This window comes from Cucurbita moschata, unplaced genomic scaffold (genome assembly GCF_002738365.1).
Source record: "Cucurbita moschata cultivar Rifu unplaced genomic scaffold, Cmos_1.0 Cmo_Scf00027, whole genome shotgun sequence".
Lineage (NCBI taxonomy): Eukaryota > Viridiplantae > Streptophyta > Magnoliopsida > Cucurbitales > Cucurbitaceae > Cucurbita > Cucurbita moschata.
Genome location: NW_019268543.1, coordinates 1,131,590 through 1,147,451, shown reverse-complemented (window position 1 = coordinate 1,147,451; position 15,862 = coordinate 1,131,590). Strand labels below are relative to the sequence as shown.

The 15,862-nt window shown below is 36.1% G+C and overlaps 3 protein-coding genes across 3 annotated transcripts in view; 1 reads left to right on the top strand and 2 right to left on the bottom strand.

Annotated features, from left to right (window-relative positions):
* The window catches only part of LOC111462599 (cyclin-T1-3-like), a 7,093-nt gene extending 1,229 nt beyond the window's left edge, over window positions 1–5,864 (top strand). Inside the window, exons 2-7 of the mRNA XM_023106228.1 lie at window positions 536–863; window positions 2,070–2,151; window positions 4,087–4,221; window positions 4,331–4,503; window positions 4,599–4,750; window positions 5,007–5,864. Of these exons, the coding sequence (XP_022961996.1) occupies window positions 634–863; window positions 2,070–2,151; window positions 4,087–4,221; window positions 4,331–4,503; window positions 4,599–4,750; window positions 5,007–5,605 (1,371 nt within the window). The 5' untranslated portion in view covers window positions 536–633 and the 3' untranslated portion in view covers window positions 5,606–5,864. The remainder of the gene's footprint in view (window positions 1–535; window positions 864–2,069; window positions 2,152–4,086; window positions 4,222–4,330; window positions 4,504–4,598; window positions 4,751–5,006) is intronic.
* A 2,437-nt stretch (window positions 5,865–8,301) lies between these two features.
* LOC111462600 (inositol-pentakisphosphate 2-kinase-like) lies at window positions 8,302–12,104 on the bottom strand. Its single transcript, XM_023106229.1, is given in 9 exon segments — window positions 8,302–8,389; window positions 8,392–8,503; window positions 8,963–9,562; window positions 9,660–9,770; window positions 9,911–9,951; window positions 10,769–10,916; window positions 11,065–11,268; window positions 11,564–11,681; window positions 11,778–12,104. Coding segments are annotated over 8 exon segments (1,359 nt in total). The 5' UTR covers window positions 11,666–11,681; window positions 11,778–12,104; the 3' UTR covers window positions 8,302–8,348.
* A 488-nt stretch (window positions 12,105–12,592) lies between these two features.
* On the bottom strand, window positions 12,593–15,799 carry LOC111462396 (probable small nuclear ribonucleoprotein F). The gene is made up of 5 exons (XM_023105937.1): window positions 15,667–15,799; window positions 15,312–15,399; window positions 15,196–15,233; window positions 14,596–14,660; window positions 12,593–12,828 (listed from the first exon to the last, which is right to left on the bottom strand). The coding sequence occupies exons 1-5, from the start codon at window positions 15,667–15,669 to the stop codon at window positions 12,759–12,761; spliced, it is 264 nt and encodes an 87-aa protein (XP_022961705.1). The 5' UTR covers window positions 15,670–15,799; the 3' UTR covers window positions 12,593–12,758.
* Between the last annotated feature and the right edge of the window lie 63 nt (window positions 15,800–15,862).

Here is a 15,862-nt window from a genome sequence, read left to right as displayed (position 1 = left end):
TTTTTTTTTTTTTTTTTTTTTTTTCTTTTTAAATTTGTTCGTATTTGTGATTCTTAAGACGACTTTAACGGTTACAAGGTAGGGTTTTATATTTCTGCTTTGGTGGATTAGCTGACGTCTTTAGTTTTGTTTTTCTGCTTTTTGACAAAAACTTGTTTGGTATATTTGTCTAAGTTGGTTTTTCAATCATATTTTGTAGAGGCAATGCTTTCCATTGTAGTTTTGATCTTGTTTTTGGGTACTGAACGAGAAGTCTTGTGCCTTTCCATGAGTAGGAATAGTATTAATGTATAATTTTTGTTGGCATAGAATTCCACAAGAATGTTCTAAGTGTTAATCCCTACTGAATGAGAAGTCTTGTGCCTTCATTTTTCGGTGGATGTTGAGAACACTTGTTAGCAAACTAATTTTGGTTATAAGAAAGAGAGAAGAGAGGGATGGAGTGGAAAGTTCCGTGCTTTAATAGCAAGTGATGCAGTGATAGCTAAATGCTTTAGTCAATTTATCAGTTTCACCACTCTCTACTTTTCTACAGGTATTTTTTTTCAATGTTTGAGGAAAGAGAATGATCATTTGTTCATCGGTCACTGCTCGGTTTTTTGAAGCTATTCAATGAGCTGAGAGAGTTAGACCATGGCAAGACAGCTGCCCCAGAATCATCTTGAGAATGGCATTCCAGGAACTACACCTAGTCATTGTGTGCAGGAAGAGCATCTGATCTCTGCACGCAAATGGTATTTCTCCAGACAGGAAATTGAAAATCATTCTCCATCCAGGAAGGATGGAGTTGATTTCAAGAAAGAGTCTCAACTGCGGAAGTCATATTGCTCGTTTCTTCAGGAGCTTGGCATGAAGCTGAAAGTGTAAGGCTTCAATAATTTCTATGAATGTGACAGTTTCTGCATTTCTTTAATACCTTTTTTTTTTTACTTGCTCAAAGAAAAAAAATTCGTTAACCCATTTTTGCAAGGCACTTCCCAAAAACTATCTTTAATTGTAGTTATCTTCATTCTTCAGTCACCACCTGTTTTGACACACACAAGTTCTATTTCTCGGTCCATTATTGTTGCTAGTCAATGGTTTCATAGTGTCATGGGGCATTTTGATTAAGTTTTGTTACAGAGTAGGAAGCCTAGGAAGAGAACAGCTGGAAATGTGGACATGCTTCTGTTTGAATTTGCACTGGAGTTGGTCTAATAAGCTTAGGAGGGTTTTTATTTCTAAAATATTATTTGAATTTTTATTTATTTAGTGTAAGACGACACCCCAACACATTGCAATTTTTCCAAGTTTTTCCATCTCTCCCCGTTATGTGTTTAATTTTTTGTCACAAAAATTAATGATAATAAACAAATAATAAAACAGTTTTAGATGAATACTACATACTGTTGATGACAGGCATAGTGTGGTCCATTGAACAAAAAGATCCCGTAGTAAGCACCATTTCTTTGTTGTTGATTTTATTGGAAAATTGAGCATATAAGGAATGAGTCACAAACTCATATGTGAGCAAGGATCTAGATCATAGGGGTACACATGCCTGGTGAGTAGGCTGGAACAGGAGCCCCATGCCTTTTCTGATGCTGAATGCTGAAATATGTTCTGTTAACACGTTTCTGATTTCTAGAACAGCATTTTATATTTCTGTTGTATACATCGTGCTTCTTGCTTATCTGCATGACAAAGTCTCTCCTTCCTCTCATCATTCTCCATTTTCTCCACCACCACCACCATCCGACTCTCAAGTATTTACAATTATTATAAGACAATTTCTTCAAATGTACTCTGTTCATATTTAAGTAGATTCGACTATTTCTTCTGCTGTATTCTTTTAGCTGAGAAATATTTCTTATAATGTGATTCTTCATATAACTTTCTAGCCATTTCCGTTCTCTTCACTTGCAGCCTCTAGAGTAATGGATCTGGTGTTCTGTTTTTTGATGACCCGTTTGTGTTGTTTAAATATTGATGATTTTAGTTTTATGTAATATTTTATCTTATAGCAATAATCAGGACTAGTTCCAATTTTTCACGTGGATGTGCTGATTTGTGATTTGTATACCTTTCAGGCCTCAAGTAACAATTGCAAGTGCCATGATGGTATGCCACCGGTTCTATATGTGTCAGTCCCATGCTAAAAGTGACTGGCAGGTAAGTTGATGGTTTAAGAATTGTTTTCTATCGTCCTATCCTATAGTAAGCCCATTGATGTTTGAAAAGTTACAATGCAACTGTCTCAAGTTTTGTTAAAAGAAAAAAAAAACTGAAGCATCATACCTAGAACATCTTGTTAGTAGTTTCATAAAAAGCCGTATAGTGTTTGATGATCTTGAATCTTTCCTCCTACAGTGCTCGTTTCTTTAATACCATTTCTCTTTTTTTTCAAAAACCACTCAAAGATTGTAGCTTTGACCATGATAATTTAGCCATCTTTTTCTACTAAATGCCACCAATCTCAAGAAAACATTATTTTTGCTGCCAAGTTGAAGACCCTTGTGAAATTTAATACTTGAAACACTGACCCAAAATTTTCTCCCATAAGTATAATGGGAGAACGGATGATTGTGCTTCAAACATAAACTGCAACAACTTGGGTACATAACTGATATGGCCATCTTTTTTGGAGTTTTATAGTTGAGTTTAAACCTTCAAAATGTATTAACCGTACCATTATATTGGCTTTTGTTGGAAAGTTAACTTTCCATACAGCATACATGAAATTATTGGGGACCAGTTATGAATGGCCTTTTGATGTGCAACCTTTGATCCATTCCTTGTACTCAAATGAGCTAATACAAGGAGCAAGGCAAAGAAAATTCAAGAGACTTTTACATTGTATCTTCAAAATCTAGGCACAAGGAAAGAATGAATTTTAAACCCCAATTTCTGAATATTTGCTAGGATCCTAGAAGAACCTCTAACCTTGTAATCCAGTAGCTATAGCGCTTATCACCTTCAAAAGTAGCTATAGCGCCTATCACCTTGAACTGAGAACTCTCCCAAAACCAGCTGTATCCAACACCCTCCTTTTCAGTAATTGAATTTCCCTCAGCCAGCTTAAAAAATCACAAAATTTACCCTCTTCTTCTCCCCCAGGTTTCTTTGGTAATTATGAGTTTTCCCCAGGTTTCTTTGGTAATTATCATTTTATTCATTCTTAGGAAAAAAAAACAACACGTGATGGAATCTAGTTATGCATTCCTAAAATTTCATCATCACGCTGTAAAGTTGTGAATACTATGTCTTTGCTTCTCAACTCTTCGGTGTTTATTTTGGATTGGTCAAAATATACTTTTGCTCCATGAGGTTTGTGTGAGGTGTCTATTTAGTCTCTGAAGTATCAAAATTGTTTTAAATGGTCTTTGAGCTTGTTTAACCATTAGTTGACTAATGGAAAGATGATGTGGCAGCTTTTATGTGATTTGACAATTTTGATAAATTTTATATTAATTTTGGTCTAGGTGACTATTTAATTTTTCCTGCCTCGCTTCTTTTCTCTCATATTCTACATTCCCCCTCTTCATTTTCTTCTCTTTTTCTCCCATTGCTGGTAATTTCTTAAGACATCTTCTGGTATCCCCAGAACCTCTCCCACCTCAGTTCCATACAACTAGTAGTTTAGGCTCCTCCATTCTTTGATTCTAATTCATTACGACTTAGGGGGGTTGAAAGTCTAGGGCTTCCATCATCTGCCGCAAACTTTGATAATGAAAAACACCAGAAATTTGAAGCTTACTCCATCGCTTCCATCTGAGAGATTGATTTTCAATCTCATTTAAGAATGGAAGGGCCTTGGCTCAGTGATTCCAGAATAGCCATTGATCCGAAGAACTATTTCCTTTTCCTTTATTAGGTTTCCATAGACATCGAAAAATCTTTAAGTTCCAGGGGCTGCACCCTGATTTTTTTCCTTGAAAAGAAAAACGTAATTTTGAAGCAAAAGATTAAATAAGGAAAAGGTCATTCAAAATCTTCCTTTTCTTCTTTTTTTCTTTTTTAATATCACAACCCACATCATCTGGAAAGGATTTATGACAATTGGATGGGATTTTGTCTTGTAACTCAAACATGTATAATTTGTCGCAGACAATCGGAACAGCAGGTATCTTTCTTGCCTGTAAGATTGAAGAGACACCACGGTTTCTGAATGATGTCGTCGTTGTGGCTTTTGAGTTGATATTCAAACGGGATCCTTCTGCCTCTAAAAGAATTAGACAAAAAGTACGTACTCTGCCTGTTATCTTCTTTAACAATTATGTTTAAGTGATTGATCACTCTGCATATTATAAAGGAAATAATCGGATGGCTGAATACAACATTATGCCTGTAGGAAGTTTTCAACAAACAAAAGGAATTAGTCTTGATTAGTGAGAGGCTTATATTGTCAACACTTGCATTTGATGTTGACATTCAGCTTCCCTACAAGCCACTTGTTGCTACTTTAAAAAAATTGGGAATGGCTGCGGATCTTGGGAAGGTGGCTTGGAATTTTGTAAATGATTGGTAAAGGACCTTCATCTTACTCATCATCAAGTTGCTGTTTACATCAATCTAGGATCATCTTTTAGAGATTAATGTCATCATCATGGAACTTGTAGGCTTTATACAACACTGTGCTTGGAGTACAAACCCCATTATATCGCTGCAGGTTCGATATTCCTTGCTTCCAAATTTCAAAAAGTAAAATTGCCTTCAAACGAGGGAAAGGCTTGGTGGATGGAGTTTGATGTTTCGCCAAAACAGTTACAAGGTTGCTAAACTTGATCTTTGTACTCATATTTGTTCTGTCTTGCTAGTTTTTGGCTTCAAATGAGCATGATATATATGATATCTCAGTAGTAAATCAATGTAAAAGAGTTGGTAATGATATATTTTTCACTAAATAAGGAAAGGGAATGGAAGTTATCTGTACCATTTTCCCCATTATATACATATGCCTCTTACCCCTCTATTTTACTGTTGCTACTTGAGAGCATTTACCAAATGTTCTTTGGAATTCCTTTCAGAGGTTATACACCAAATGTTGAAGTTATTCGAGAAAGATAGAAAACAAAGCCTACCACCTTCAAAAGAGAAGAATCATAAGCCAGAAGCTTTAGATGGACAGACAAGAGTTGATAGCTCCCAATCATGTATATCAAGCGTGACGATTTCTGATCATCTCGATAGTCACGAAGCTATTAGGGAGGCCAGTCACTGCAACAAGTCTGTAACGCCTAGTCGTTGCCACAATCAGCAAAATGTGAATTACCGCATTAGTCCTGTGGAAGTTTTACCCTGCCAAACAAGCGATACTGGGAGTTCAAGTAGTGCCATTGACAATGGTGATACTGGGATTTGTCAGAATACTGAAGAAAATTATCCTGATCAGATCAAACAGTCAAAAACTGTTCCTATTTCTATGTCTAAGGACTACAAAAAGATAAACTTATGTCAAATCAGAGAGGCAATAAAGAGAAGACGACTCTGTAGAACTACAAGCACAACGGAGGTACAGCCGATGAGCTCGGACGTTGACGGCGAAGCATGGATAGAAAAGGAGCTGGAACAGGGAATAGAGCTAGAATATGAATCCTCATTGAAGAAGAGACAAAAGACATCATGAAGTTGGGAATGCAATTCTACTTACTGATACAGCATCGTTTTTTTGTCAGAGCTTTTGATTGAATCCAAGAATTCTTCAAACTGTAAGTATTAAGAGGGCATTTTCAGCTGATTATTCATTCTTTTGATAGTTTTTTTCCCCCCATTCTCTTATGTAGTCTAATAACGTACCGATACATTTGTGTCACTCTCTCATTAATAGTAAGTGTACATTTTTACGTCGAAGTAAATTTATATCACAACTTTCTATTTGTTCTTCAGGAATGTTATGGAACCTTATCATAGGACCTTTGTACAATTTGCCTTTTGAGCTAGCTGTTGTCCTCACTTCTGTTTTCTTGCTACAGGATCAGATCCTAAATGTTAGGAAGGTATGTAATATTGTTTCAGTACCGACGGAGGGTTTTCTTGTAAGAGATTGACTGTATGTATTCATCTCTCACACTGTAATGACCTGTCATATTATACAGAGTCATAACGGTCGCTACTGAAACAAGGGTAAATAGGCTCTTCTAATGGTAGCCTGCTCCGGCCGACGTAATAAACTTTTGTTATTGGGTTAGCTATATGCTTTATATCTTTCTAGTGATTCAGGTGGGTTAGCTATATGTTTTACGTCTTTCTAGTGATTCAGGTGGCATCATCAAATGATGCTAGTCATAGATCTATCTATGACGCACTAGAACACCCTTGTTGATGATCTTTTACTCCGTGAGCTCTAGGGTCCATCGAACAATGTGATATCAAAATGTTTAAAATGGCCCAAAGGTGTCATCAATTGTGTTTGGAAATGCCCTTAGTTTTGTTAAGTAATTTACCTTTATGAGATAATAATCAATATTTTGATGTTTGTCCTTGTACTTAATCTTAGTACCTGAAAAAAAAATACTTAGATACTTCAATTTTAAATGGATATCAATTTAAGAAAGGTTGAATTGAAGAAACAAAAAGGAAACAAGGACAGAGTAGGAATCCTAGGAGTCAAATTTCACTTCAATTATCTAATAAATTGATGAAATCCATATAAACATGAAGGTAAGAATGGAAGGGAAAATGAGGTTATATCAGAAGCATGATATCGTCCTCAATCCCTCGATTTTATTTTCCCCCTACTATGTCCCTTGTTGTCTTTTGTCTTCTTGTCCTTTCCTTGAATGCCCAACTCCCCTTCAGAACGTAACATTATACTACACATGGCTCCCCCCTACAGTTTAGCCCTTCATCAAATCAGGGCTCCGATCATCTTGACGCGCTGAGGCATCACACTGCAGCCTGCAGTGTGCCCGCTACTATGCCAGTTACATCTCTTTTTAAAAAGCTTCTAGTTTCTTGGTTGATTTCCCTTCTTTTTCATACCTGCCAACAGAAGACGATCAAAATCAGAAGGCAACTAGCAAATTACGAGCTTGAATAATCTCCGAAATCGGATGGGATTGGAACGAGTTCACAGGTACAAAAGCGTTATGCATTATGAAATGTCGCTATGGTTGCAGAGCTGTGGCAGAGAGAGGAGGTTTAATCCCCCTTCGCTTTTGAGAGGGAGGATTAAGAAAATCCCAAAGCTTCTTCCCTACTAAACAAGGGGACTGGTTTTTAGAACATAAATAAAGGTTCAACAAATCCAATAATATCTCTTCATCCATAGAAATCAGGTCTGCAGCCCAACAATATTGTAAGACTTGATGGGAGAGGGCGTCCTCACGACGGATCCTCCATTGGCCAGAAAGCAAGGAGGGGAGGAAGCAGTGGAGGAAATTGTTAATGATCAGAAGGGAGCAGAGAATAAAGGTAAATGCAAGTGAATGCGAATTTTTTTAAAAAAAAAAACTTGAATATCATTAAATTGAAATGATGTCACTAAAAATTAGCTTCACTAATGAAAAATAACATCCAATGAGAATTCTCCCGTTCTTATATTTTGCCACACTAACTGATCCACTTTTATGAGATATTTCTTCCCCTTGAAGAAAATTCTTGACAGATTTTTTATTTTCATGCACGCAAATAAATACAAATAATGTCAAAGGATGCTAGAGAGTAACCTTTTCAATCGCTCATTTTTTAGGGATGGGTGCAGCCAAGAGCAGCCATTGTATTGGACCATGATACACACCACTTAAGCATGCCCCATAAATCCTTTATCTGAAGGTCCAGATATAGACATGGGCAACACAAACCCCGTATCTCCAGTATTCTGTAAACATAAATGATGATATTCAATTATATTACAGATATAAAGCAAGTATAATCTATCCGGAAAATGTATATATTTGCAATTTTGTGGTAATAATTTCAAACTTCTGTATACTGAATGCTAAGAAAATTTCCTAAAGGATGCATGCATGATAAATTACGGCAAGATGCCAGGTAAACAAGTAAATGTATGGAAAATATACATGTTAATCATAATCTGCATTGGGTGGCTCTAGTAGTAAAAGCATAGAATATTTAAAGTAACCTTCCCTGAGTTCAAGCCTCAAAGTATAAAACTTAATAATTTAATAAATCAAAATTCTCATTGTCACTTAGAACTAGCTTTGGGATGGGCAAAAGTCTATCTGAGGATTAGTAGGGTGAATCATGTGAGAGCAATAAACAAATAAAGTAAAGTAGTATATATAATTAGCCTGTAACTAAAATTCCAGAACAGGCGCTGTAATAATTATGGTAAGGAAAGCAAAGTATTGAACTTACCACATACATAAGTAAATCCTCAATGAGGAAATTGTTTCTTAATATTGGATCTACTTTCCAACCTTAGTCTCATATAATTTTGCATTTGAATATCACCTACTTTCCCTTTCTCTATTTTCCTGTAGAGACCCACTATCTTCTTATCCAGTTCATAATATTCTTCCATCTTCTTCATTGGTTTTAGATCCAAGTCAATGAAGTGTACCTGAAATATTGTAAGCAGGTAATTTTTCACCTCACAAATTGGACACCTTGAAGTGGAGAAAAATCAACTCAGGATACTGATAAATACTTCTTTTTGTATGCTTAGATTTGGACTGATTTGGTTTTCAAGCACACGGTGAATTGAAGTAAAGCTCATAACTGAAGCAAATGGCAAATATTTTACACAAACCCAAAGAGAAGCAGTAGCAAAAATATCATTGAAATGGAAAGATCCATATTGGTGAGCCCTGATAAATTTTATCATAAAAATGCCAAATAGTTATGTAACGCTTGCTTGATTTCAATGTTCATAACTATTTCTAAAAGCAGACTCTCTCTTTCCTCATTCATAAATATTTACTCTCGAGTGGCAAGGATATCAATTGGAAGAATTATAACATAAAATGCTTTCAAATAATCCTTTTGAAATAAACAGAATGAAAAGATGAATTACATGTACCTTATAATCAAAAAATTGCCCTGTTGATTCAAGGCGTATTGTGTTATTCGAAGAACCCCATTCTTTCCCTTCTCTTGGCCTAAAACTAATCATCAAGCTACAGTCTTTGGCAGTAGCAGCTATCAAAAAGTTTTTGACAATCTTTAAGCTTTGATCAAGAGGAAGGGAATGCAAAGAGGCATATCTATGCAATTCTTCATCTTCATTCAACTGTCCACAAACCACACAAGGCTCTGAAATTACATCATAATATGCATGAATAGCACCTTCTATGTCCAAACTGTCAAGCTTCTGGACTTCAAGAAGTCGATCCAGAACTCCAGATTTATATAAAGTTTCAGTGACAAGCTGTAGCAAGCTAGTAGTGCATAGCCCATCATCTGCCAGGATGACAGACTTCAGTGCATCTTCAAATGCTTCTCCAACAATCACGTCAGTATTCTCTGCAGAACCACCCAATGCCCCAAATATAAGAGAGCCATTATAGAACACTCGAAAGTTGTTTTGAGGCGTGGAAAAAAGATCCTTAATTGCTTTAAGTATACGATCCTTCGATCCAGAGAAGAGATCAAGTGGATCATAATCACTGAACTCTGATATCTACAAAATAAATAAATTGCAACAGTGATGGAAACTAAATTAGGAAATATAATAAATTAAGACAGCTAAATTCATTGAAACAATGAAGAAAGATCACCTCTTCTTGATGCAACTTAAGGGCTTGGTGCATTCTGAAACGAGTCATACACCTCTTAACCGCATTGCCATGGGTTATGAACCTTGAGAATGGGAGAAACCCACATTTTGGCTATTGGGGTAAGAAGAAAACAGAACAAAAAATTTTAAAAAGAGCCACTTTATCATTCATTTGGAGTAATGCTTGCAGAATTAAATTAATCAATGCTAAAAAGAAAAAATAAAAATAAATACCATAGAAGTGAGAAGTACCTTTATCTCGACAGATATGCAAGGCTCACCTTCTAAAGCACCTGAAATAGAAAACGTAAGCAATTCCATCACCAAAATGAAATAATGAAAAAAAGTGGAAAACAAAAGGGGAAAATTAACAAGGACGTCATTATCTGCCTGATATCATGGCTGCAAGTAAGGCCAGTCAATTGGTAAGGTAGCATTCCATTTCGAAAGGAAATCAAGAGCGGGAAACATAGTATATTTGAGTGTTATTCCTTTTCTAAAACCATTGGCTTATATTTTTCAAGAGCATACAGAAGACGGAGACAATCTAATCAGCAAACTCATATGCAGCACAGCAATTGACCATTCATCAAGATCATATATGGAAAAGTTTTCATGAATACCTAAACATCCATAATAAACTATAAAATAAATCAGAAGGTGCACGTTTTTTATTTTCTTATGAAGAAAAGAGAGAAATCGGAACACCACAATGCATCAACACTGAGAAAACAGGGAATTAGGACAGCTTTGTCACTCCAAAATGGGCACTCCTACATCATGAGTACTTAGACAGATTTAAATCATGCACATAAAAAGCTCCAAGAAGTTACTATAATGTGTAACCTACTAGGAAACCATGTATGAATAATGTGCAAAAGCTACTATCAGCCCCTTGGTTCATTCCTTGGGAATAAAATAACAGAAAACAAATAAGCAATGCCTTACTTAAACAAGATATGTTCTATAGGATGATGTAGACAACTTTTTCACCTTAACTGGACCAATGACTAATCGGACAGAGTATACAGGCAGGTTGTCCTCTTCGTTATAAGAAAATGCAACGGTACATTGGTATTTAATAGAACATTGTAGAAAATGTAATATTACCGTGAGGGAAAATGGAATGATCAGATATAATAAGAACATAATCACGATGGGTATCAATCTTTCCAGCATCTACCCTCCAAGATGGGCGTTCACTATTTACATTCTTCTCTGCAAACTCTAGAAATTCTCTGGTTACTAAGACAAGTTTCTGCGAGTGTAAAGATATACCACGCTCAGAAATTTGTATTCAGTTTTGCAACACTTTTAATGGTAGAATTCTATGAAAAGAAAAAGTATACAATCAGCTGTATTTCTGAAATATATCAATCCACTTAAAGAGCAAAGGAAAAACATACACCAGAATCAACGTGTTTGGAACCCAATAAAGGGCTCATTACACGCTGCACAAAGGTTTGGGCAGCAGTGTCCCTATCAGCGGATGAGACAAGGTTCCCTATGTCACCCCACAACAAGTATTCGTATTTGGAAAATGCGGTCGGAGTCCTCGCATGCTGTGATCCATTGATAGAAGCCTTTTGTATACGCATAACTTTTCCAATCTATATCAAGAAGAATAGTTAGTCCCCAAAAAAGTTTAAATCCCCAAAGTAATGCTCTCTCTTTTGTAGGTTGAATTCAAACCATCCCTTCATTTAGATTATCATCTGTTATATACGCAAAGAAAAGGAAATTGTCAAGAATTTCCTGGCTATCCAATGCCCCATTTCCCAGTCACAAACTTGCAACTACAGATAAGTATCTGTAACAACGTAGAAACTGCCAAATTCATCCTAATGACAATCGTGTTTTTTTATCTATATGTAATAAGAGAAAGGAGCGACAGGTTCAACATACAAAAGCTGGAGAGGAGCCAGTATATGCAAGAACAAGATTAGCGGCTCCTTCGCCTCTATAAACCCAATCCGCAGCATCCTTCTCTTTTAGTACAATCTCCATCCCAAGCGTTCGTCCTCTGAGATTCGTTTCAATCGTTCAACCACAGAAATGGCAAAATATATAGAAGAAGGCAGCAAACATCATAACGATTAATCATCAGAGATTCAAGTACCTGATCTGAAAATCGCATATAGGCCGTAGCTATCCGGTGATATAAACCCTAGATCTTCTGAGGAAACCCACATTCCACAATGCAGCAACGATCGAATCGAAGAATGAAACAGAAAAAAAAACCCGCGAGAAGAAGGTGAGAACTCAGTAATATGAGAAGGAATAGAAGCAGAGGAAAGGGAGTTGATAGTGGAATTAGGGATTTGGGGACGACAATCAGCTCAACAGGACGTGTCGAGCAAATGCAGCGGTTCAGATCTGAAAGAGGGAAAAGGCAATTTTTGGTATTATGGATGGAATGTTTTGTTCTATGCAATATGGTCGGGGGTTTTGGGGAGTTTTATCATTTAAAAAAAACAATTATTATATATATATATATTTTTAAATAATATATATTAAAATATTTATTTCATTTTTCATTTTTCAATTTAATATTTTTACCCTAAAATAATAATATCAATAAGAAAATTTGGGACAAAAAAATAATAGTTTACTCACAAATGTGAATAAATCATTAACTATTACCGATTTGACAGCTCTCTGAAATTTATTTTCTTTGCAATTAAATCCAAAAAGCTTAATCTATGATTACTTTTTAAATTTCATAATATTCGATATCACCCAGATATTAAAATTTAAAGAATTAATTGTCATACTATACGTATATTTAAATTAAAGTTTGATTTTTTTAAAATGAGTAAAACATTTAATAAAAATGAAATTTTAAAATAAGTGATAGTATTGGACACGTGAATTGAGGGTTAAGAAATTTTGAGATATTTTTTAAAAATTTTATGGATCAAGAATAATGGTCAATTTTAAAAATAAAAACATCCTTGTATGATAGCAAACCGATTGTTGCAGGTTTTGAAATCCACCAAATTGGAGTGTTCCTGTCCCTTGAGATGCCATAAATAGTATCAATAACATCATAAAACTTCACTACTGCTACGCCATCAAAAAGCTGCTAAAAATTTACATGCTAGTCACGCTCGGCATCTTCTATCTCTTCATCCTCCGGTACTCCGCGAAGGTAAAGAACGTTGTTACACCTGTCACGAAAAAGTAGGAACATTGCCATGTTCGATATGAGAATCTGTGCAAGAATTCATCGATAAGCACAAATAACTTACTAACATATCCTTAATAGTCCTCGTAGAAAGAAAAATGCATGCGTACGACCTTATTCTACATGTTGTCTGTTACATTTTCTCGCTCGAGTCATTTATGTCATAAACAGCCATTCATATTATGATAAAAACAAGTATACTAAATTGTAAAAGATAACCAAAGTTACGAGGCATTTGGAACATCTCTCCTCGGCATACTCATTCTCAAGGCTAAATCCGTTCCCCTTTCAAACACCCAACTGGTTGTGCTTTGATGACCTTGTGCGGAAAGCAGTGGCATGTAGAGGAGATATCACAGGCAACAATCGGCAGTGTTGGGAATAGAAATAAGGATGTGCGACAACGCAGGTGAAAAGAGAGCATGTGGACCTATGGCTCCTAGGGTTTTCCTTTTAGTAGTGGGTCAGTTCTTGAGTTCAAATATAGAAGTTAACACACCCCAAAATTCAACTTGTATAGCATGAGCCTTATTTTTGTAGTTACGAAGAAATGGACCTTTTTTTTCTTCTAACAATTCGCGTGACTAGACAACTTCATATCCACGAATACATCTTGACGAAATTTGTGTTGATGCCTTCTCCACGACCCCATCTCCATCAACAGCTCCTGCATTTTCCACCAGCATTGGCCTCTCTTGCACGACTTTTGTTATTTCTATTTTTTGCACAGCAGTTCCTCTCTGATCCCTCAAACACCTCTCTTCATGATGATTGCGTTAGCGCCTCCCCAAGCGTTTATCTCTGGCCATAGAAGTAGCAATTGCTGACAATCTCTCCAGAAATCCTTCCTTTCTTAACTTGAATGCCTTCCCAACCCACTCAAAGGTTTTCAAACATCAAACTAATCTCCAGCCATAGAAATAGCAATTGTTTATTGGTTAACCTCCCCTCGATCTAAACCATACATTAAGTGTTTTTTGGTAGGCGTATTTTTGGTTCCTTCTACAGCTCTTTTGCACACTCCCCTTTGCTTCCATACAAGCTCCATTAATCCTTAATCCATTCTTACTTTTTTCTTCATCGACTTCTCATTCTCACTCTTGTTCCTCATGTGAGGATTCTGAGGTTTGTTCCATGTTTTTGTGGCCGTCTCACTCTCTTCATCATCAACCTTTTTTGTATCCTTGCGAGATGAGAAATCTGATTCCAATATGAATGTCTACCTCTTTGTTTTTGCCCATCTGATCTCTTTTCTTATTTCTATAATCTCCGCTTTCATTTCACTAAAATTCTGTGCCACTCTATCTCGAAAAGATTGGAACATTGAATCCATTACCTCTGCCAATTACTTCAGGGAACGATTCTCTTCACATAAAAACATCAACATCTGTTCACATAAATTTTCATCTGACCCCATGGCCATTATCGAATTTCTCTGGAGTAGATTTGATATAACCAAATATACTGAAATATAAAACATAACAGAACACCAAGATAACAAAATATTTGAGGTACTTGGAACCTTCCCTCTCGTGACTATACTCACTGAAGCCTAAACCACTAAAAAATTCTCTACTCTCCTTTCCATCCCATACTATTTATATCGAATCACCACAACTTCTCTATTCAATCACTAATATACACTTATTAGTCTAATGATATTTCAAACAACACTCCAATCACATTACAATCAACAAATAAGCATTGATGCACTAGATATTGTGATTTCCAATCACAAAAAAAAGGTTACCTGATCAATATTTCTCCCAAACTCCCAGTACATTGTCCGTCGATATATTCCTCAGTATTGGCAAGCTGCATTTAAAAAGTTGTAACTTAATTTCCCTTTCGAGAATATTAAATCAAATGTGGGAGTGAGGAGTGAAACCAACGACCTCTTAAACGAAGTAGAGATGCCTAAACCACTTGACTATGTATACCAGTTTCGACATGCACAATAAATAATAAAATTTACAAATTATTCCAAAGCATTTCTTACAAAAAATTATGAAAACAAAAATGGCCAACGCTGTTTTCAAACTAGTTTTCCAGAGAAAGCCAATGATAAATAGTTGTAAGGGGGAACTTTCAATATGAGCAGAACACATCAAGTTAGATTCAGAGATGAACGGCATTGAAACAGTTAGTGCAACGTTTGAACAATGTTTCAAGTAAAAAGACGATTAGACTAAGTTCCCTTCTCATATCGAGTAAATTCACTACAGTCAAAATAGTATACGGACTCTTGGTAAACAAAGCTCCGCAGCAGAGGGAGACATAAAAACAACGAGAATATGATCGTAATCGAAAAGAACTAACTAAATTAATGTCAATGCAAGTAGAAACACACCTGTAAGTTCATGTACGAGTCCACCGAGACAAGAAAGCCTGAAATGTAAACGAAAGTGAGTACAAACATCAGCAGGCAAGAGAAACGAGGAAAACAAGCAGCAGATAGAACCAAACCTTTGTACTCCATCCCCCACTTGAGTTTCACAACCACAGTCTTTCCAGTCAAATTGTTCAAAAACGGCTTCGGGTTAACTGGGATGCTCTACAACGTCCAAACAATCATATCATAGAATTAAGCGTCATTTACGAATCAAGGCAAAATGGAGGAAAAAATAAATAAACGGCCAAGAATCTACATAACAGAAGAATCAGTAAAATAAATCGAAAACTTCAGCCAACTATCTGATACAACATACGGCTACATTAACACTCATTCCACATCGAATCGAAGGGGAAAAAAAGGGTAAAAAGAACAACGAAAACATTATACAGAACCGAAAAGCAAGGAAAAAAGAAAATTCTTAGTTACCATGGTTCCGAAATGGCGAGCAAGGGCTTGTTTGAAATCTGTGGAGCTCAAAAGAACAAGGAGTCGAAGAAAATGGCGCTCTCGCTCTAGGGCTTGTTTTCCCTCCTTTTTCGTCGTTGAATATGTGTGAGCTTTCGGCGACTGGGCGAATTGGACAATATGGGCCGGATAATGAATTTCTGGCCCATAAAATGGA